Source organism: Amblyomma maculatum, chromosome 7 (assembly GCF_055883805.1).
Source record: "Amblyomma maculatum isolate TAMU_Amacu chromosome 7, ASM5588380v1, whole genome shotgun sequence".
Classification (NCBI taxonomy): Eukaryota; Metazoa; Arthropoda; class Arachnida; order Ixodida; family Ixodidae; genus Amblyomma; species Amblyomma maculatum.
Window position 1 is genome coordinate 107,272,962 of NC_139350.1, and position 23,904 is coordinate 107,296,865.

Consider the following 23,904-nt stretch of genomic DNA (forward strand, 5'->3'; position numbering starts at 1 on the left):
AAAGAGGGTCTAGTTGATGGGAGGCAGTTGGGATACTGGCACAGTTCTGATGTTTAGATATTTTGTTGAAAAAGGAAGAAACCTTTTATACTGTTTAGAGTGACGAGCATGCTTGTGCACTGCACTTAAACGGCTGCAAAAAAGGGAATGGCCGAACAGGTGCAAAACCTAAGGGACTGCTGCATTATCACCCCAACAAGAACAGGGTTGTGCACAATTCATCCTTGATTAAATCGTGTAATCCTTGCTGCATATGCAGTACAGAGTTCATGTATGTGCTGACTTGCTTTTTGATAGGGGCTGTTTAGTTTTGTAATATATACTAGAAGTGTATGGGAATGTCGAATAGTAATGATTTAATCAAATATCTGATTGAATCAAGAATAAAAAAAGGCTAAATATCGAAGAGTTCGAATATCGAACTTTGTTCAGCAAAGCCAAACATACGCAGCGCCTTCATGGTACAGTAAACCCTCGTTAACTCAAAGTTGTAGAATCCGGGAAAAATTTCGATATAAGCGGAGTTTCGAGTTAAGCAAAATGCCAAAAATTTCTGGCGACAACCACTGGTGATCCGTTGTGCGCTGCAACCGCCAGCGCCTGTCATTGCCGCTGGTGCACATTGCACGGAGCTACGGGACTCTGTGACAGAGGCACGTTCTCATCGTTGCTTTGTTACCGCCCCATCATCGTTCGGTCACGGAGAGTACAGTTATGCTATATCCCATTTCTAAGACTGCACAGCCTGAAATACAATAACTCTGATGAAATCTTTTAGGCATTGCGTCTAAAAAAAAAATAAAAAGGTCGCAGCGCAGCGGTGTGCTGTTACAGATGCATACTTGCATTGCAAGCAGTAGCTTTCTCTTGCTCCTTTTGAAAATTAACAATATCTAGCCACACTAGCCTTTTTATTTTCCTTCACTACCCTACCAAGCTTTTACTGAATTGTCTCAATGTGCCCATATATGCACGGATCAGACAGAGTGAGCGTCTACAGGTTCTTCGCTCAAACCGGACTATGAAAACAAACTTCGCTTGCAAAAAAAAAAAAAAAAAAATAAAAGCAGGACGGAAATTCAGTAGCCCAAAGACTTCTGTGATTGGCTGCCTCGCGAGCTGCTTCTGGGTGAGACGCGAAATTTTCTAAAAACGCAGAACCTGAGTGCGACAGCGACGAGCGAAAATGCTTTGGCGGCCCTCGGCCCGTCGCGCCCGTCGACGCTCCACTGCACAAGGGAAGCTTTTGTAATAAACGCAAAAGAATTCTCAGGAAAAACTGAATTTCATTATTTTAGAAGGCAGAACTGGGGGGGTAATGCTTTGCCCCCTTCGCGTTGGCATTCAGCCCGACAAAAGCGTTCTCGGGCTGCTGAACGCATCGCATAAGCCGTTGGTCGCCGCTGCTGCATTCAACTTTGTTGCGAAGTAAGCATTGCGGACACCACATCCACAACAAAAATTAATCAACGCTTTGTGCACATAGTGCGACGAAACAGGACCACACAATCACTAAATCGCTCTTGCCGCTCTGCACGTGCGAAGGGCAACTGACCGAACCACACTGAACTGGCTGAACCGACTGCTCAATAAAACCCATCAGCCCCCACGCGCGCGAGCGGCGCTCACGTGACTGCTCCCAAGGCAAAAAATGACTGCGTTTGCGGGAATTTTGTAGTCGCTCTTCGAACGTGACTGCGTTCAGCACTTAGTATAGGAACAGAACGCTCGCTCGGAGCCCCTATCACCTTTCAGTAATGACGGTTGCCTTTAGTTCTTCCGGTTAAAATTTCAAGATATCCGCATTAAGCCCTAAAAATGCTTCGAGATAAACGGGAGCTAATACATAGCACCTATGGGAGGTGAAGGCCCGGCGTGAAAAATTTGACTTAACTGATTTGTCGAGATATGCGAGTTCGTGTTAACGAGGGTTTACTGTACCTTCATTCGTTCTTCAAGGGATGAAGAAAAATTCCTGAAGTTCTAATTATTGAGTGCCCCTAAATAGCTGCAGAAAACCGTTTGCATCACAATAATTTGATGTAATGAATGCGTGAAATATAGATGCCTACTCATTTGAGATGAAAACTAAGTGAAAACGATGAAATTTCGCGATTTCTTTAAGTGTTTTGCTTTCTGCGCACACTATCGTGAATTTCAACCAGAATCAGCAGTGCCGCCATGTCACTTTTTGCAGTATGGCACAGTAGCAGTGGTGCCTCTTCGCAACTGACGCCACGTTCTGAGGATGCTTCCCGCACATGCGGTAAAGCATCCTAAAAATGCGATGGACCAGCCTACTTGAAGCATTTTTCAGAGGAAGCGCTTACATTTAGGAGAGGGGAATGGCCGTAGTTGTCAAAACAACCTGGTACAATCTCAAGATAGAACTAAAAGACCGGTCAAAAAAATCGTGACTAGTCGATGCATGCTTCTGACGGCAGTGGTGGGATGGTCTGAATTTAAGAGAAGCGAAACCACACACCACTACTGTGCCAAGCAGTTCATGTCACAGCTCATGTTCAGGGAAGTCTGCTTGGATGATTGCTGACTTCGTGGGCCTCAGTGTGACCCCCTGTCTGAGTTAATGAGCGTCCAATGGCACAAATTTACACGGGTGTTGGCCGGGACCGCATTTCTTGTTGCAGTTATCTGATTTTGTGAAATAACAAGTCACAAAATATATCAAATATTCGAAAAATAATTTGAACACTTGTTATTCGATTCATATTCAGTTATTTGAGTATTCACACACACACCCCTTAAATGTACTGTTTGGAGCCGTGATTATCTGCGTATGAGCTTTGACTAGGCTGCATCACTGCCACGTTTCCAGGTGGAGACTCGCATGGCTGCAGCTGTTTCAACACCAGGCGCAGCAGACGTAATGTTCAGTTTATAGTGGGGGATATATGCACAACTTTTGTTCAGGTCTGTACACAGGGAGTGTTCTGAACACTGGAGATTGCAGTGAGGCATATCACTGTTTGCTGCCGGCTGCTGTGTATTTTCTCCTCCTGAATCATTACCTCATAATGTCCTTAATTCCTTGCATTTCAGGTGGTGCGTGTTGTTCGGGCTCTGCGAGCACGCTCGGTGTTTGTGGCTACAGATAATGACGCTATGCTGGACCAGCTGAACCGTGCCCTTGAGCCTCTGCAGGTGAGCACGTTGAAACACTTGCACGGTTGTCTGGTTAGTTACACTGGGTCTTTTAGCTCATAAGAAATGGTAGTGATCGTGTGGCAGTCAGTTTTTCTAGTGCATTCAATGTGCACACTGTGTTAAACTGCGTGACAGAAGTATGTTTTGTTTTTTTTTAAGTATTGACTTTGACGTCTTTTGTGAGACTTTCTGCTGGGACCAGCTAACTCGGATTGATTGCTTCTGACACATCTCTACATATGAATTGATGCGGAAAAGGAAGCAGTTGTGTGTATTTGTGGTGTGCGCACGCTCTACTCTTCTCGTCGAGGGCGGTCGCCCCCCACTGGTGGCTGCTTGATAGCAGTGGTTTGAAGAAGGACTCAACCTAGCCAGCAAAGCACTGTCGCTGTTCCCCAGAGATATGAAACAATGCACTCAATAACCTTGGCGGAAGTAGGCAATTTGGAAAGGTGTGATGACTTCGACTTTGCCTAAATGAATGGCCGCAGGTGTTGGCACGGCAAATTATGAATCCACTCTAGGGATGTTATGACTCCACTTTAGGGCCATTAGACATTATTATGACTCCACTCTAGGGAGTTAGGCTGTCTTCACGTGGCAGCCAGCAGACTTTTTGGCAGACTGTAGCCAATTAGATGCAACCAAGCATTGTTCCCATTTTAGCTGTGTGGTAGTATGGCATATCGCAACCTCTTAAAATGTGACTTTTAACCTAGGGCATTGTAATTTTAAAAAAAGGGAAAAATATGTATGAATGCAGATAATAAGGATAACGCACAGGTGTTAAATTTTAGCTGCATTTATTGCATGAATCAATTCAGACATTAACAAGTTTTCTTGTATGCATTGCATATGCTTTTGTGGTAAAAATAGTAGAAGGGATCAACATATCTAAGATAAGACAAGACCTAACAACCAAGAAACAAAAAGGATGAATGGCCAACTAGTTAGAATATGCCATGTAAGAACTTGAGTTCCTTTGTTGTCGAAGAGATAAGAGGCTGGATGACGCACATATTCTGGCTTTGGAAGTTACGGAAAGTATTTGGTGGTTGCCTGGCATGTAAAAGGTGTGAGGTTGATTCCCCAGAGCCACTGGGTAACCACTATTGGCACAATGGGTGCAACAAGTCCTCTTGGCCTGGTGCTTGGCTTCTGTGGTGTGAAATGCTTGGAAAATGGGTCTCTGACCCCACCTTAGGTTAAGAAAACTACCCTTGGTCATGGCACTCTTTGGCCAAAGCTGCCATTGCGCCATTGAAATCTATTTCACACCTGTTACCTGTATGAAGCGTGGGAATGAAATAGCAGTTTTACCAAATCTTTACTCATAATTTCCACGTGTCGAGGGCGTTCAGTAAGCTGCTCTCACTCTGTGGACTGTGAACCTTATAGCATGGTTGATTGCCGACATCCTCCTTTCTGGCTCTCCTTTTATCCTCCTATCACCTGCGAGCTTACTTTGGTGAGTCTGCCTGCGTCTGAAAACAGAACATTGTTTGCATAATGGCTTGTGACTTTCTTGACGCTGCTGAGGCAGTATGTGCAACTGAGACACCCAACAAGAAGAGAAATCTAGCGGCTCTGTACACTACGTCATCTGACACTTGTGTTCATGCAGGCGGTGGCTGTGCAGCGTGAGCCGAGTGACCCACACGTGGACCTGGCCATCCTTGGCCTGGCTAACCATTTTGTTGGCAACTGCGTGTCATCCTTCACGGCCTTTGTGAAGCGCCATCGTGACGTCCACGGTCTGCCTTCCTCCTTCTGGGCATTCCAGCCCCTGGCTGGGGACGGAGGCATGAGTGCCAGTGAGCGCATCCACCAGGAGCTATGATGGCACCACCAGCTTGGCAAGCAATAAGGTTCGTTCTGCTTTTTCTGGGAGTATGACCGGTTGTGTGCCGAAGAGAGTTTATGCCACTGTGGTGTCCTAACAGTGGTGGTGGTGTAGGATGACTGGGCATTGTCAGCCCTGCTATGTTCGAAGGCCACTGCTAAAACTGAACCTGTTGGGACATATTGCAGCATTATGCATTCATACTAAGGGTATGTGAATGCTGAAATTTTTGAATACGAGTCATATGTCTGTCTGTTCAATAGTAAAAATATATTATGACGCAATAGCCCCGCCGGGGTGGCGCAGTGGTTACGGTGCTAGACTGCTGTTCCCAAGAATGCGGGATCGAATTCCGGCCTTGGTGGCCGCATTTCGCTGGAGGCGAAAAGCAAGGCGCTCGTGTGCTGTGCGATGTCAGAACCCCAGGTGGCCGAAATTTTCGGAGCCCTCCACTACGCCGTCTCTCATAGCCCTGAGTTGCTTTGGGACATTAAACCCCACAAACCACCCATATTAGGAAGCAGTAAGTGAGGAAATTTTGTTGCTGTTATTTTTTTTTAATAACATGTGGTTTTAGTGACCTAAAATTAAACAAACCAGACTTTACTGAGCACTGCATAAAAAAAAATTATGACAGGAACATGACTGCATCTTACTGCGTGGTGCTACAATGCACCACACAATACGCAGGATATTTACATGATTGCTTTGCCTGCCCATGACACCTCCACTCGGGCCCCTTTCAGGGCCCCATTAGAAATCCCGCAAGTTGGCTTTTACACATATCACAGTTGACGAAAACGTGATGGCGGAGGTCATGCTAGGAGGGTTATGAAGGCAAGAGGACGAGTGGCGTGGCTGTGGGCATTAAGCATGAAGAGTGTTATAGAATAAAAAAAAAAAAAAAAAAAAAAAAAAAAGACATGACGCCAGTTCGGTGATGAATATGGAGTGTAAGCTCATTGAAACTATCTGTTCATGGCACGCACGCTGCTTATCACGATGGCATAAACTGTTTCAGCAATGTTGCAATAGTTGGCTATGACTGATGAGCGATAAACGCAACTGTTTATAGAGCTTATTCACGTGATATCATGCGGCTCTACTGGAAACCATGGCACACAACATGCAATGGCAAGGAGAAAGAGAAAGAGAGCATTTATGGCATTTGCTGACACCAGCGGCGATGTGCAGGTGTGTTGAGTTAACTCTAATCTCCCAGTGCACAGCATACTGGCGCCACAACATCAAGTTGCGGCATAACACAACCTTGAAGAATGCTAGCAGTAGAGCTCATGTCTAAAAAGGAAAATGCTTGCTTTCATATTGCGGGGGTGTGATGTGGGTGGTTGGCCATCTCGTTTTCAAGTGTTGTATCGGTAGCGCTCACTAGCACAACTTTGCATGACTTGTCTGAATGTAATTGTTCCACGCAGTAAACGACAGAAAAGAAAGTGGAGAGGACAGCCCTGTACTGCTTCCTTAGCACTCTAAAATCTCTCTTGGAATAATTTGTCTAGATATTGTGGTTTTGCCAAGTTCAGATTTATGAAAGTTGGCAGTAAAGCAGTAACCGCATGAGGCGACAACCCTTAGCGATCCGTCGCGCGACGCCGCCGCCAACGCCTGTCGTTGCCGCTAGTGCGTATCGCATGGAGCGACGGGGCTCAGCGACAGAGGCACTTATTCAACGTTGCTCTGTCACCGCCGCTTCATCATTCGGTCAAGGGGAGTGCAATTACTTTATATCCCATTTCTAACACTAAACAGCATGAAGTACGATAAAACTGATGAAATTTCCTGTAACGCATCGCATTTTAAAGTGTGGCAGCGAAGCGGTGCGCTACTACACTGCAATGCCGGCTTGCATTGCAAGCAGCGACTTTCTCCTGCTCCTTTCGAAAGTTATTTATCTAGCCACACTAGCCTTTTTTTTTTACTACCTTACCAAGCTTGTACTGAACTGTCTCGATGTTTTTATATATACACAGATCAGACGAAATGTGCGCGTGCAGGCAGCAGGTTCTTCGGCCAAACCGGACTAGGAAAACAAACTTCACGCAAAAGCAAAAAAAAAAAAAAAAAAAAGCCAGAACGGAAGTTGAGCGCCCCAAAGCCTTCTGCGATTGGCTGCTTCGCGAGTCACTTCCGGGCGGCACGCGAAGTTTTCTAAAAACTCAGAAACTGAGCGACGAGCAGCAATGCTTTGGCAGACCTCAGCCCGTCGCGCGGCATGTCGCAGCGAATTGTCGCCTCATGCGATGAGCGCTTAATTGGTCACTGCCAAATATTTAGAAAGTTTTGAATATGCGATTGAAAATTTTTGAATGCGAATTTCTTGAATCAAATGCAAGCCAAATAGTAATAAATTTAGATTATTTGCTCACCAAATGGAAGCTTTATGCACGTCCTTTATGGTGTTCTTATGGACATGTGTGTGCAATGGTGGAACTGCTATACCATTTGGACCTAAAAGGTAGTTTAAGCACTTTGGCAAGAATTAAACTGAAACAAAGTTGTGGCTGCATGCTCCTTTGACAGTCTAGAGACATTGATATGGGCTGTAGCCCACTGTTGTGGCTTACTACACTAGACTCTCGATTTTACACCTGTTAGCTCAGATATTCGGATAACTTGAGCTAGGAGCATGATCCCAGCTGATTCCCATGTAAGTCTGTGGTGTCTGACGCTTTTTAATTCGGATGTGGACGGGCTTGCACCAGTTAATTCGGATAGGGTCAAATTGAAGTACGACCCCTGAAGCCAGCGATGGCCAAGACCTCCCCGAACCTGAGTTCCATGGAACAGTGGCGCTCACACATCTTCAGGCATGCGTGCTGTGACAGGCGCGATAACGATCGGAGCTCCCCATTGCTGACTGTTGAATGACTGCCAATGAGCAGCACATCTCTCAGTTCCATGCTTTCGTCGTCACGGCCCCTAGCACATTTCTTCGTAGCATGCCAAGATGCCGCTCAGCTATAAAATCATGGTGCAGTCATCTTTTGTCGTTGGTTGCTGCAGTTGGTGGGGGTGGGATGAAGGCGATTTGCCAGGCGAACTTGTGCAGAGTGCCAAGATGCTGCACATCCTTGACAGGAGTGCTGATGGTGGCTTGCACGGTGCACTCAGTTGTGCAAGCCTGGTGATCAGTGTGTTTGCTTTATAACGCTGCGACTGAGGCGGGCGCTGTCCACTGTCATGAAATCATTTGAACGCTTGATAACAGCTGCCTTTTGAAATGAACGAGGCTAAAAGCAGCGATGCTAAGACGTGTATGAAATTTTGACTCTCATGAAAAGGTCTGTCAACATTATTCCCCACGTAATGAATCCTTCCCGCGAACTTATGTCAGTTTTTCTTGAAAAAAGTGGCTTCATTAAGCGATACATACGGCATTCTCGTGCTCATTTTTGCATGCATGTTGGACACAATAGAATGAGGGCCAAAGTGCAGGGGCTACTCAGCACTTTCTGAGCACTGCTGGCGTTCCACCAGGGTTAAAAGGGTTGGGAATTGCTGATCTAGCTCATTGGAGAGGCAAGTAAAGTGGTGCACCTAGCACTTTGAAGCCAGTTTTTACCAAATTTTCACCAGCGTTGGCCGACTAAATTTCGAAAACATTTTTATTTTTTTCGATATTTTCTGGTCTTAGGTACGAAAAATAAATATTAACAGAAACAAGAAACAAAGCTGGACTTATAGGTTACCCCTCAGAAACTTTTTTCTGGAGCTTACTTTTTTTGTGTGTGCGTGTGAAAAAAAAAAAACAGCTCGTCATAAATGCAGTCTCCCATGGTGCTGCCATTTGCATCAACATGCAATATGTGTGTGTTAAATCATTTGTGTGACTCGCACCACCAAGTCATGGTGTTTGTCAACATACGGCACCACCATACCAGTATGGTGGAAGTAATGTTTAGCTTTCAATATAGCTATAGTTACATAGGTTCTTTTGGTTGAACTGTTTCTAGGTGCTGAAGGACTTCACTGTGATGCGGCGTGTACCAAGAAGGAGACCAAGTCAGCTTCTACTCTCGTCGGAAATGTGTTGGCCACTCTCACCGGCGTTTAGTTTACTCCCTGGACTTTGATGGCAGCGCTTTGATGTGACGGCTTCCAGCCATGTTGTGTGTGTTCTTCTCACCACAGTGCCTCTCCGGAGAGTCCCAGCGTCACATTGGGATATGAGACCCTATGCATTGTACTGATGTAAGCGTGGACACTTCTGACCCCATTTTGTCGCAGTCAAAAGGTTTTGCACCTGACAGAAGCGTTCAAGGGGCTTGAATACTCCAGGCTTTTGGACTGCCTGTCGCTAGTGGCCAAAACCCGTGGTTTGCAGCTGTTGTGGGAGCACATGAAAGTTACAGTGCAGAGGAAGCAGCGAGCAGTGCTTCCACTTCTTCACCAAATGTGGTTCACTGTGCCATCGCTTTAAAAGGAGCAACCAAGATTGCGCCAAGTGCATCAAAATTGTGATCTTTAGCAATGATGATAATAATGTTAGGCCTCCCGCAAGGGCCTAGAGTAGGGAATGCTCCTCTCGCCACTCATTGCATTTGCATTCACCCTCACAAGCAGTCATTTTCGTAAGGATGTGTCAAAGAAAAGAAATGTAGGTGTGTCAGAGAGAAATATGATTTTAGTGAGTAACGGTAAAAGAAAGCAGTATAAGGGAAAATGTTTGGGCGTGTTGGTTTATCGTCGCACAAAGCAAAGCGCAAAAAAATGGCAAAGGACGAGGTGAGGACGCAACAAGCACTCGTCCTTTGGCTTTTTTTTGCGCTTTGATTTGAGTAAATTTTGTTCAATCACTTGCAGTATTTAGACGCTGTGTCACTGCTGTCACTGCTACACTTGACAGTGATACAGTTGACGTTGAACACTCAGTATATACTTGTCGTAGTCAATAGGGCTTCAGTTACGGCAGTTTCAATGCCTAGGAGCGTGTTTGTGCACCTGCGTCTGTGTAGCTCACTTACTGGCAAAGCTTGTTGCTGCGTGCTGGCAGAGCTTGCCAACTTGCACTGCTCGTGTCACACCATGCACGCTGTTCATTGCTCAAAATGCTGTGCATTTGTCTGCATTAAATACTTAGCTCTTAGCTTTCTAGTTGGGTGCACAGCTTTAGGTCTGTTTATGAGCAATGTTTTGTACTGCGGCATTTGATTTAGATTAACTGTATCACTGCTGCAGTAAGGCTTGCATATAAATTTGGTTCAGCAATGGCACAAAACTTGTGCAGTGTCGGTACATGTCGGAAGCCGCGGAAGCAGCAACCAAAGTAAACGTACGTATTACCTGGTCAGCAATGTACTGGCCACTTGGCTGTTAGCAATTGGTAGCTGTCAGCATTGGGAGCAGGTAGCATCCCTTTTGTTAGTGGCATTGTTTCCTGCAATGCTAGTTTATTGAAGGTGCCTTACAAGTGCAGCTGATCCTAGATTTACTGAATTCAGGAGAAGGGGGGGATCACAAATTCGATATATAAAACATGGCAGTGAATAAAATTAGCTGCAGCTTACCAGAAATAGGATAGTTAATCAACATATGCGAGGCTCATTCTAAATCAGTGTGCCGTGTGCTGGAAGTGCGCCACTCCCTGGGCATTAGTTGACCTAGTCTCATTTTCATTGTAGCTGCAGTGGATGTTGCTTTGCAACTAGCCAGTGTCTAGAATAAGAGGTCCTATCATGTTGCCAGTACAATACAAGCACGATAATTTTTCATTGAGATTGAGGCGCAGTTGGTTTTTGCAACACTTACAGCAGCAAGGTGTGCGAAACAAGTCTGAGAGCTGCCAGTACCCTTCATGAAATCAGCCAGTTTAGCCCCGTTGTATGGCCAGCATTGTGCTGAACGCTGGCTTCCTTACACAGCATAAGTGCTTGGCAAGAAACGGCACTGTCAGGCCAGGGGCTACCGCTACTTACGTGCCACATTCCTCATGTCGGGCAGTTTTATGGCATCTTCACGTGACCGGCGCAGCGAATATGTGTCCACGGTCGGGCCTAGTACTTGTCTGCACACTAAAAGTGATCTGCCATTTGGAGAAGCACCATTTTGTAGGGGCCTGGCATGCTGTTTGATATATCAGATGTGTCCTTTATGGGAATTTGATAAATGCATCCAGTAGCGCAACACTTTTGCATGGGATTTTCAATGGGACTCTCTGACTGTCCGATATAAGCAGTAATTCGATGCGGCCGGGTTCAGTATGTCCAGGATCAACTGTATTAGGCTTCTGTTGTTAATGCTTAGCATACGGGCTGAGAAGTGCCCTCTGTGCTGAATCGTGCTTTGCTGTTGCTGCTGCATGGAAAAGTTAGCTGTGTGTGGGGCTTTAGTGAGGACACATGCATTATGGATAATTGGACAAACCTCAGCATTGCAGCTGTCAGCAGTATTTTGCCAGGTAAAAATGTAAGATGCTTCGATAATGATCAATTCCAAGGTCACAAAGGGGTTTTCCTGAGACAGTTAGCTGCTAGCCAGTACGCAATTAGCTGTTTCAAAATGGGCTGCTTAATGGGCTAGCCACTTTGAGAAACGAAGACACAGCTGCTCTAGAGAGCTCAAACATACTTTTTTTCTGGCGCTCCTGAAATTTCCCCAAGTAACAATTTGGCAGTAATCAGCCAGACTTCTGTGGGGATTTCCTCCATGTAATGCGTGTGCTTTTTCTGCTCTTCCAGGATTTACCTCATAGGTCACACTGATCTAGTCTACTGCTTCTTGGGGACTGCAAAAATGGTATGCACTTTTGTGAATGGTGCATATTGACACTATCACCATACTAGTATGTAGTTGTATCTGTGGTTAGAATTGCAGATTATTTTTGTACTCAAACATGAGTGCATAATTGAAAAAGCACCTAATACAGTAGGATCTCGATTATGCGACTTTCAGGGAATTGCATGAAATTGTTGTACTATAATTCGTACGTTGTACAGTCTGAAATCTCGCAGAGCTGCTCTGCTCTGGCTGCTGAAATTAATTGAAATTTTTTTCTGTATGCATAATGAAAAACGCCCCTGTTTTTGTTCTATTAGAGCTAATACATTTATTTGCATAATTATTTGTGCACTGCTCGAAAGGGAGGTGCGCAAATTGTGCTATTCCTTGAACACACCCTAGAAGCGTGGAAACCTGCAATATATGCTGCACACTGCCGTGTAAATGTCGATCCCCGAAATCATGTATGTACTTCACTGTCCACCCCCCCCCCCCCCCCAAAAAAAAAAAAAGTTTCCTTTAAAATAAATTCAGGCTGATGCATACCCTTCCCCACTGCTTTGCTCATATTTGCGCAGTTTCTCACAGAGTGGTATAATTGCATATGTGCAGCTCAAAGGATCAAGCGCACAGTGATGCAGTCACAAAGCTAGCAGTCAGAGACAAATGGAGGTAAAAGCCGGTAGGAATGGAGACCTTGCTCTAGTCCCAAGTGACCGACCGAACTCGGTTTGGCAATTTTGGATTAATGTGAGTGCACCGTAGGTTGCCAGAAGCTTGCTGTTACACCTCTTCGTATGGAAAAATGTCGTCTGCTAGTGTGAGTGACTTGGGGAGCAGCACGCAGTTTGAATTTGCTTTACCTTCACCAATATACAAACTAATTAATGACTGCTGTAGCTGACATGACAGTGTCCACCCGCAGCTGACATCTTTCGCAGCCCCACAGAGCAACGCGGCCTTGCTGATCATCGCATGCCTGCTGCGCAAGCACCCGTGGCATACTGATGATCTAGTGCAGCAGGGAGCGTAAAATATGCGATAAAAGTTTTTTCATAAGCCCCTGTAACAGATTAAAAGGGTGCAAATTATGCAAATTACTAAGCCATCACTGAAATTGCGCTGCCAAGTCTTTTTATGTCAGATTGGTGCCTTTTGGCATGTAATGTTGTGTTAGGGTGGCACAGGTGCCTTGAAAATGATGATTTGGACAACATGCCAACTGCTTCAACTCTTCAAAGATGTATTATGGTGCACAGTACGAAGATGCCAGCGACATGTCTTCTGCCCATTTAGAACCGCTCTCACTCATCGGCAGAAGGCAGCAGTGTCTGTCAGGCATTTGCATCATAATTGGGAAAAAAGAAAGGACTCTTGTTGTTTGCCTGCAGCACGGATGCAGGACTTGAGTGCACCCACGTCATTGGCATGCTTTCTGCAGCTTGCCAAGCAAGAGTATGCCATGAACTCGGTGTCGCTAGGCCTAACACGCTCCCCCACTGAAGCCACAGCAAAAAACGCTTTCAAACTTGCTACCGATGATCATAGCAACATTTAACCTTGTTACTGCCAGCACAGTAACTTCATTTTGTTATCATTGTGAGATTACTTTTGTTAATTATCTTCATTAGTGAAGCATGTGGAAAAGTGGACTTGGTGAGAGCTATCATGCACTGATTGCCGACTACAGGCCACAGATGCAGAGTCAGAGCTGTCAGCTGAACTGCTAGTACACAGGCTATTGCACTCTAGGTAACATCTTGTATACGCACTTCTCTCCGTCTTGAGTGCGATTTAGAACACCATGAGTTGATGGGACGTCTGCTGTCATCTCTCATTCCGTACAGTTGTCACTGGCTATTGTACGAAGTGGGCTGTGCGCAATTTTTTAACCGTATAATTTAAGCTTTTAACGCACTATTTCTCCGGGGGATTTGCCGGTCCCTTGCCAATTTTTTGCAAAATGCAGGTCATCACATAAATGGAGGATGCATAGTCGAGGTTCTAGTGTTGTTGTTATTAGTGGTGTGAGAAAAGAAAAGGACCTCATGACCTCAGTGACAAAACGATTGCAGTTCTGAAATCTGTTACGGTGAAGTTCTCACTTGCAGAGACCGTTTGTGCCTGGCACCTGTTTTTCTATTAACACCTCGGTACATCTGTTGTACTTTGCTTGAAATGCAGGATGTGCAAACAGTGTGAGAGGTGTTTGTTAGCTTGAGCGTAAGGCTGCTTCTTGTTTGTGTCTGCTACTGAAGCGTGTGTGTGTACGTGCGGCTCATGCCATGCCATTGCATTTTTTTGTGACTTAGTTGGCAACTTAAGTCTCCTAATCGTGGGCAGTCATGTCAAAAGTTTGTTTCTCTCTGCAAAGTATAAACTCAGCACCAAAGTAGCCAGGAGAACTGTATGCCGCCGATTGGAACGTATCCTACGGTTTCATCCTGTTATGCACGTCTGGTATCATGCTTCCTGTGCTTTGCTGCAACTGTATGTTGCTGGAAAAATGGGGTCTGGCCTTTGATATGGCACCCACAACTGGTGCCTTTGGAAAGGCAGCGAAATCTTTACTTGTGGGATGTACTCGAGGAATGCATTGCCAGCAAGCGCAGATAATGCAGTGCCGTACGTCGTCACAGCATGCCACGAGTTAAGGTCTGGCTCCCGTGCAGTCCAGGTTGTACAGGAGCTCTTCTCTAAAGCTCAGTAAGCGTCAGTAGACAAATGCTGAGGCACTTAAGAATAGGTGAGTGCTACTTCTATTTTCTATTTCGGAGAAATAGAAAAATACTTCTATGCTGTTTCTATTTTCGGAGAAAATGTAAAGCATGTTTCTGCTTGAATAATTTGCAGGTGGAGGGAAACACATTTTGTGAGTAAAAGTAGAATAGAAAAGTATTGTACAGATTACATATTGATAGCAGGATATAGTAGTTTGCAGTAAAGGAATTATCCAAGTTTCATGAATACCTTTTTTTCAGGAACATGAGAGCAGGACTTGGAAGATTCCAAACTAGGAACAAGGGGCAAAATATGTTTCATAATTTGTGCCTACTTGGCATCGTAAAAAAAGATGCAGAGTTGTTGGGAACAGTGTGATGGTCAGTAATGTCTGGAGTTTCCTAGACCTTAAAAAGTTTTCAAAAGTAAGCAAATGAGTTATCTCCAAGGGAGAACGTGTTGCTGTTTAAAGGGTTGGTTGAGAACAGACAGTCAGCTTTAACTCTAAAGGATGTACAGGTGTAAATTGCAGCTGAGCCAGGTGGGGTAGCTAGGCTGGACACGGAAAGCTCATCCAGGAAATACAGGTTCTAATGACCTGGAGGCTGTGTCAATGGGGTTTCAACCCCATAAATAAGGCAGGCGTTGAAGAACTATCACAACTAAAGAGTGAAAATTAAATGATGTAAGGATAGCACAGACGTGATAGAGCAAGGCAAGTCAAAAGCCTGAAAGCAGCAATAACGAAATTAAGCATGATCAGTGTGCATAGTGAAAGCTAATTATGGCAGTGTGTCCAGCAATTTGATTAAGGTAGTTGGAAGGAGGGATGGAATACTTAGAAATGTATTGCCAATTAATTGCGCCACTAAATATTAAAAATAGTGCCAGAGACTCAATAGAGGTTCTAGTTGTAACTGAAGGGAAAGTAAGGGACACTACAAATGAAGCAGGGGGTAAATGCTGTAGGAGAAGATTAGTAATGCCAATGGGGTACTAGTCCTTAAGAAGAGTGACACCAAAGCCTTGAAAACTTATGATTATCTTACTGTCTATTCTTTACAAGGTAATATACCAAAAATAATTGCAACTAAGATCAGAGCAACATTAGACTATGCTAACCAGAGGAACAAGTTGTTTTTTAGAAAAAAGTTCTTGACGGCAGACTGTATTCATGCAGTCAGCTCTAGAACTGTTTAAAAAAGATTGATGAAATTGAAATATAAGCACGCCTGCAGGTATTCTGTAATCAGGACATGGGAGAACGACATGTAAATATTCTGGCGTATACCAACAGGGATGGCATAGTAGCCACTGTATATCACAGGAGGAGTGAGGGAACACCTTCCAGGAAGGGTGCGAGGCAGGGGACGCAGCACAAACTGTCCTTTCTTATTCACTGCATGCTTACAAGGGGTATTCAGAAGAGTAGATTAGGAAAGCTAAGCAAAAGAATTAACTGGGAAAAAGTTCCTAAACTTCCAATTTCCTGTAATAACTAATTCAAGGGCTGAACTGCAGTGCATGCTTGACAACATATAATAAAGCTCGAAGTGGCATTGCTGCTTAAAGGGGGGTGTGATCTTATGCCATTAGAACATAACGAACATTTCATTACTGTGAAATTTCGTTGATATGATGCGGCTTGTTTCATTTTTCGACAATAGTTTTTTATTATTTATTTATTTTTTTGTTTCTGGCAGGTGCCCTATAACGGTAATGCATTTTCATACAGCTAATACTGCTGTATTTCTACGTTACAATTATATAATTATGAAAATGCGTTACACTCTCATTGTTTCGAATTTAACCCCAGGAGGCAGTGAAAAAGACCTATTAGGAGGGAGTAGTAGGCACACTAACAGTAATGCTCGTGGCCAATTGTTGAAGTTTTACATGATCTTCAGTAGAGGAGTCACTCACCTACTGACCCCCTTTCCACCCCCACCTTTGTCATTGAGAATTTTCACTTTAAAAAAGAAGCTCCAGCTTTTCTTAGAGTGTGCCTCTGTTTTATGCTGTCATTGTTGCAGTCCACAGCACTGACCTTAGCCAAGATGCTGATGACATCATGGCTGGTTTATCTTTTCACAACAGCTCCTGCAGGGACGGGTTATGCACTTGGCTAAGTTCGCAGGGTGCGAGGTTTTAGTTTTAAATGTTCTTCACGTCTCTGTCTCAGGTGCAAAGCTCAGCAATGCAACTGCAACTCTTTTCTGCATGTTTCAGAAAAGCTTGTTTCTGGACATTCAGAAGCAAAATGTCCAGCCCAAAGTGACAGATTATTTCAAAATTCTGTGTCAAGTATTATTTCATTTGCAACATTTTGCAGCCTGTTTTGGATAATGCAATCTTTGGATAATATTTTAATTTTTAATTATTATCAACGACATTCTGCTGTACTCCATCTTGTCTCTCAAAAAAGTTATGTTTATCATACTGAAGTTCTCTATGTGTCAGTGCAGAAATATTTGTAATTTGGTAGTTTGGCCCATGCTGCTTAGGTAGAACTTCCTCCTTTTAATGCAGTGCAGCTTAGTGGCAGGAGCTTGTAGATACAGTCGAACCCCTCTACAGCGAATGCAACTTCAACGAAATATTTCTATTCCCCATCAGCTCGCCATAGAAACAGACAAATCAATTTCTCACCAAGTTCTTGCTAAGGGAGGCTGAATTTAAAAATGTATTTAAAAATAAAATAAGCATATGGCCACCAATCTGTACACTTGCCCAAGTCCACACTGCATTGCTTCGCTGAAAACTTTCACTTGAATCGATATGTGCCCTCACTGACCCAGCCATTCTCAGATACATGAAAACCGCCTTTGCTTGGTGGCAGTGACAATTGGGCATGCTGCTTTGGGGCAAGGTGTAAGCTATTGTTTTTCTTTCGAACTCTGTTCGTATTTGGTAGCACCATCATTTGCGAAGGACACATTTGGCGTGATCCGCACTTTTATTGGTGCCCACAACAATCACAATGCAACTACTCATTGAGTATGAAGACCTTACCACTGCACTCATGGCAGCAGCTGACTGACTCTTTTATAAACAAATAACGTTTTTACACTGTGTAGTCCAACCTGACAGTGATTTTTGGTTGATTTCGCCGCAACGAAATTCTCGCTTCAATGAATTTTTTTACGCCCCCCGTCATGAATTCCGTTGTGGCGAGGTTCAAATGCATTTGCTCTCTTTCTGTATTTGAAATATAGATTATCTTTCTTTGTGCTCAAGAATATGAAGGACAAAGTGCTAAAAATTAGTATTCAAAGCTCACATTGTGCATTTCCACTAATAACAGCTTTAGTTGTGTTCTGCATTCCAGTCAGCTCTAAAAGCTGTATCACTTGGTGGTATTTATTTATTTATCTATTTACGTTTTTCTGCTACAGGCTTGAGGGAAAGCCTGAACAGGTAAGGAAAGGCTAGATGAGACTGCACTGTGCCTTTTTACCAACTGCATCACACATTAAAAATGTTTTTGGAGTCGCTGTTAGCCCTGTCCACGTCCCTGTCCTTTGCATTGCAGTCCACACGTCATTAGGTCTGCAACATTTTCATTTAGTTCTTTCATGGCAAATATGCTTTTGTTTTAATTAAATTGTGTTTGTTAGATTGAGAGCTCAGATTGTGTTCTTTCCAGTTTATTAAGACCGCTTGGTACTGCTTTACTACTTGCCATGGTAAAGAATTACTTTTCGTCATTTTCACCAATACCACACTCGTGAAGCCTGTTTTATTAGTTCCATCTTTGGAGTCTCGTAATTTTATTGTAAGTTTTCGGTGTGAAAGGAAATGTTGGATTGAGAATGGATTGCGCCAAAGGTACACTCCTGTGACTGCTGTACTTAATGCTTTTTACCTTGCTTTCTTAGAAGGCTTTGCTGCTTGTTTTGCAGCAGTCATATTTTTCGTTTAAATTGAAATGATTTCTGCGGTATACAAGTGTTTTGAAGAAATGAACTCAACAGAATAAAATAGGAAACTGAATTCACCAGATTTCTGTGGCTATCGTTGCTCCCAGCTTTGCGAAGTGGCTCCGGCCAGTTGGTCTTCAGGCTCACACTTTAAAATCTATGGTATATATATATTTTTTTCACTATTTGCATTTTAGAGAGACACTGAGGGCATATAGTTGGTCTGTGTAAGGCACTGCTTTCTAATCACCGAGAATCCACTCTCATCGAATTGTGAGCCTTTTATAAGCTAGAAAAGACCAGAAAAAATAAAGTGTGCGTATTACCATCAGCAGCTGGAATCACTTGTAAAATGTGCACATAGACACCAATTTTTTGGGTGCAGATCACCGAAGCTACGCCAGTCCGTTACTTGCTTCCTATCGGTGGCTACCCGTTCTTTTTCGTAAGGACATTATGGGTTTGAGTCGACTAGTGTAAAGATTTTTAACTCAATTTCTCTCCCATGAAGGCATCTCTCGCTGCTGTTTCGGCACCAGCATAGCCAGAATAAGCCAGAGAATGGAGTTGTCCCCCCATGTCCCTTGAAGTATGTGAGCAGAGCAACTTTTTGCCTTGCACATGTGCACTTTGTTTAAAGCATTCTTTTGAGGAAGGGACCAGGAAGCAGATAAAAATTGGGCATATCTAGGATTTGTAGATGTTTAGACTTTTGGTCTCTGTAATTATCATGCAGAAGCTTGAAATCTGCCAGGATCAACAATCAGGGCTCAGCTACTTTCACTGTCCTTGCTGAGTGGACATTGTTTTTGTTTTATTGCATTTATTGCATGTGTTCCATTTGTACGATAAGAGAAGGTCGCATGTGTTCCATTTGTATTTGAGAGAAGGTCGTGCTACAAATAAAAGTAAACAACCCTAGCGCTGTGTTTGATGCAGCAAAAGCTTGGGCAGCTACCGAAGCATGTTGTAAGAGAATGGTGTAAATGAAAAGGAGGCGTCTAGAAGCATGCGAATATTTAAAATTTTTAGCCGCGAGTCTAATACCCTTCTATTCGACTGAGATAAAGAATCAAATATTCCATGATCGCAATCATTCGAAGTGAGTCGACTACATTCTCGAGTTATTTTCAGGATATTTGACATGAGTTTGGTATAAGGCATACCATAGTTATTTTTGTCACTCAAAACCCTCCGTTGCGTCATGGTAGGCTGTCCCGACTTGTCTGAGTGGGAAAGAGGGTTTGGCATTGCAGTGCGATTTGTTTGTGTAGCAGCATTCATAATGTGCATACAATCTGCCATCAAGATTAGATGATGCAGTAGGGTTCGGCTAACTTTAGCAAACCTTACCTTCATTCCCGATATCAGAGACCTGACTCAAACTCTAGTTCTTGTCATCATCGGTGACTGGGAACTATTTATTCGCTTTCTACATTAGTGGCTAAGGGTAGGGCAATTTTCTTGCACATACGATATGACTGTCACAAAGTTTATATACTCGCTTTGTGTTGGTTGTCTCCTAGTGGAGACCGGTTTTGAGTCTTTGATAGCTACAGCTTTAACTCTGGCCTATAACACCACCGCTAGTGCTTCACTGTTTTGCATGTATATTTAATTTGGGTTAATTTTGCCCGAACAGCAAATAATTGCACAAATATTAATTTTGTATTCTATTGAGTTTTTAAATACACTATTCATATACTACTGAGTAGGAATGCTAGCCTATTTGCATGTAATTCAGTTTTGAAAAAACAAAAAGCAGAGTGTATTTAAGAAGAGTTTCAACGAGGCCTGCTCCTGTCATGCGGTTTCATTCTTTGTTGTGAAGGCAGCACCACTTTTAAATGCAAATTTTCTTTACATTAGAAGCAGCACTGAAGACAACACAAATGCTGAAAAAAATCATGACAATTTTTTTTTTTAAACAAAGGCCACAGTGTATTGAGAAGAGCTAAGATGGCAATAATTGACTGCAGAACATTACACTATCGAGATTTACGTAATATATGATGTGCCCATAAAAACTGGAATTCCTCATTGAACCAGCATTGGTGTGCTTCATATTACCAGTGCAGGACATTGTTGATGAAATTAGGCACACCACTGCTCGTTTAATGAGACTAGTTCAAAAAGTGAAGCACCAGTTACGGGAGTCATTCATATGAAAACCCTAATTATTTATTGTTAAGGAAATGAAAAATGAAATGAAATTGTTCATGTATCCCTTTTTACATGCAGGGCAAATATTCAGTCACTTCAAAAGTTCACAGATGCTTTGTGAGAAGGATTCTTTTAATTGTGACATTAGGCACCCATGCATAGCCATTTTTACCTCTCCATCACTTCAGGAATGCTTGCTTCCCATGACTTCCTTGAATCGCATGAACAGATGAAAGTAATTTGGGGCAAGGTCAGGTCAACAAGGTGGGTGTACGTGACATTCAAATATGACCTTGAAAATTGCAACCATTGAAAAGGCAGTATAGGGTTGGGCGTGTAGCCTAGCGTTGCAATGCTGTAACAAAACACATTTAGTCTGAAATCGCTTACTGCAGATTGTAGGGCACTGGTAATGTTCTTATTTTCCAGTAGATCTGCATATGAAATGCTGGTCACTATTTCTTTCCTCACAGCATCTTTTAAAATTACACTATTTGCATTGCAGAATAGAATGAGGATGACTTTTGGTGCTTATAGCTGGGTGCGAAACTTTTTGGGGTTTTGGTGACAGTGATACCACTCCTCAACTAGTCTTTGTTATTTCAGCAAATCTGTCGCATCAGGTTTGTAAACGGCACAAAAGGTTCTTGTAGGCGGCCTCGCAGTTCAGAAGCCGATTGGGATGGAGTCCATCTCTTGAGAGCATTCCTGCAACACTTGATGGGAGTACTATGGGCACCAATATTAGGAGCAATTCCTATTTCCTTTGTAGTGCTATGCCTCTTCTTTCGCAGAAGTCCACTGTAGCGTAGTTTTCCTCTGCCACTATGTGTGTTGTGCCAGACTTGGTTGTACTCCACAGATGTCATGCCGCTTGAGCTTTCTATTTCACTCTTATATTTCCTGCAGGGATGCACACTAATCACTGTACTGCACTTTTATTCATCTATGACTTTCAACAGGCTTAACAGATTCCCTGTTCAGAAAAATGTGTTGATGATAGCCACTGTCACATGGTGCATGTTGACAAAGAGGCAGTCATCATTGAGTTGACACTGCTTCTTTATTCTGCGTTGTAGCGGCAACATATTTGCACTCATAGCGTACTGTTGTGCAGAATTGCAAATACTTGCAGTGCTTTTTATAGAAGCCTGAATTATTCATTTTTTTGTCTGCATTGTGTATATTTGACTGATGTACTGTATCAGTGATAATTTTCTGCGTTATTTTAAAGCTCATGTAGCTGTGAGCATGTAAAGCACAAGCACTGTATGAAGGGCTTGTCTTCCTTGTCTCTCATCTGCTTAAATACTCATGTATCGGATGATGCTTAGGTACTGTTTTGCAGTCGTTTTACATAACCATTCAGCATTGAAAAAGCTCTTTGGTACATTTTGTGACATTACTTCAGCATTCTCTTCAACTTACGGGCAAGAGCAGGCGCCACGTGTAAGCTATATTTCTGTTTGGCTCCCATTCGTCAAGGTGGGCGAGATTGTCATTTTGTTTTTATAGCATCTTTTAGGCCTGCACATGTGTGCGTAAACTTTGTTTTTCTTTTTCAAGCCTAATTTTGTTTTCCCATTTATGTTCTGTGTACAAGATTAATACAGTGTTCCTACCTGTAGTACTTGATGCCGATGTGATTTGACTTTGAGTTCACTTGTCCGCAAAAGTTTATGATCATTATTGTTGTAGTGTAGTTTTAATTTTTCGTGTGTGAGATTGCAGGGGCTGGCCAGTGTGCAAAGTGGCATCATTCTGTACTAAAGTTCTTTATGCAAATAAAGGCGTTCACCTTGTCAGAACACCTGTGGAAAGAAAGAGTGAATGAGTCCATGTTTAGCAAATGATTTTTATAGCGTTATTCACGGTCTTTCCAGATCTCACAGCACTGTCAGCCTTAGCACACATGCGCATTCATTGGCATACTGCAGTACTTGCAAAACGAATGATCTGAGGTTCAAAGTTTACCCTGCTTTTGAGGCAGCATTTTACCGCAAGAAAAAACACATGCTCATATTTTTGTCATGCAACTGCTCTCTGTGTCATTCTTTGCTCTTGTTCACAAATTTACCTAGCTTATCTCTAAAATTAAGTGAATGGCTACATTCAAGACCAAGGAAACATGTAGAAAAATATATTCTTAGATCTTTTCCTATGGTGACATGAATGAAAGGCAGAATTTGCGGTTTTCGCAGGTTTAAATACATAACAATTTCAGGTATTTTAATCATCTTTTTTTTTATAATCTTGTGTAAGACTTATTGGGGGACTAGTTGGTGCTTCACTCTGTGGGATAACAAGTTAGTGCACAATAAAAAGGTTCTTAAAAGTCTCAGTTGGCAGTGTTTTTAAGCATTAAATACCTTTAGATCCCGTTATCGGTGCGGCGCCAGTGACTTTAGGATCTGAGAATGGAGAGAGAACCGAAGGAGAACACAAAGGGCGAACCTAAACAAACTTCTGTGGGTCACCCCCTGGTGCCTGCTGCATGCACAAGCGTCTTCCTAATGCCGTGGCGGGCAACGCCAGTGCTCTAATGAGAGGAATCTGCACTCTGTCCTGCACAGAGCACGAAATTTATTAGTGCCTTTGGCTTAATCATGCTTGCCTGTTAAGGGACAGAAAAATTGTATTAATTCCTAATTCTTTGTTGTTGTGTAATAAACTTGTAAATAAATGTGGGCCATGCATCACTGTCCCAGGAATGGTCAAAAAATTAACAGCTTTGAACTGATAGATTATTTACTCTTCACGTGTGCATATTACACAAAGCTTTACCAGGCAGATTCAGCAGCTTCCAAAGTGTACGTTTTGCTGTTTGCATTTTCCATTGTCATGGCAGTACTTGCGCAAATGATGACAGGTGTTTCATTTGACTGCTTCCTGTGGGCTCTTCATGGGTTTTTTGCCAGGGGTTGTGTGCAAAGGTATATTCAGGCAATGCAGTGACCTGAACGAAGACATCTAGAGGCTTGTGAAAAATCCGTAAAGTCGCATGTCATTACTTATATATTCAGTCAAACGAGCCTTGGGCTGAGTGCTCGGAAAGAACAGCCAATGAGAAACACCCGATAGCTGTGCTGCAGTCTTTGCAGAACTTCGAGCAGTCGTCATTTTCTGCCAGACCATCCCAGTTTGTGGTTGGAGCTTTGCTAGCACACCTCATCTCTGATGCTGGGCACTCTTGTATGCAGACCTGCTGTAACGGCACTTTCAACAAACTCAAGTGCTTCAAGATCTCTTTGTGACTTGAGGAAAGATTAAAGGGAGGTAACCTTTTGAACTTAAATTTTTATCATTTGGTCATCATCCAACTAGAAGCCGTAAGTATGCAGGAATTTTACTGTG

The 23,904-nt window shown here is 43.2% G+C and overlaps 1 protein-coding gene across 3 annotated transcripts in view; it reads left to right on the plus strand.

Moving 5' to 3' along the window:
• LOC146184282 (GDP-fucose protein O-fucosyltransferase 1-like) overlaps positions 1-23,904 on the plus strand; it is a 137,259-nt gene that overhangs the window by 28,277 nt on the left and 85,078 nt on the right. For 2 of the 3 annotated variants that reach the window (XM_084609325.1, XM_084609326.1), the window contains exons 7-9: positions 3,061-3,162; positions 4,790-5,033; positions 8,983-22,358. In XM_084609325.1, coding sequence (XP_084465451.1) covers positions 3,061-3,162; positions 4,790-5,005 — 318 coding nt within the window. In that variant the 3' untranslated portion in view covers positions 5,006-5,033; positions 8,983-22,358. Of the gene's footprint in view, positions 1-3,060; positions 3,163-4,789; positions 5,034-8,982; positions 22,359-23,904 lie in introns of those variants that run through there. The other variant, XR_014708856.1, reaches the window with a different exon arrangement.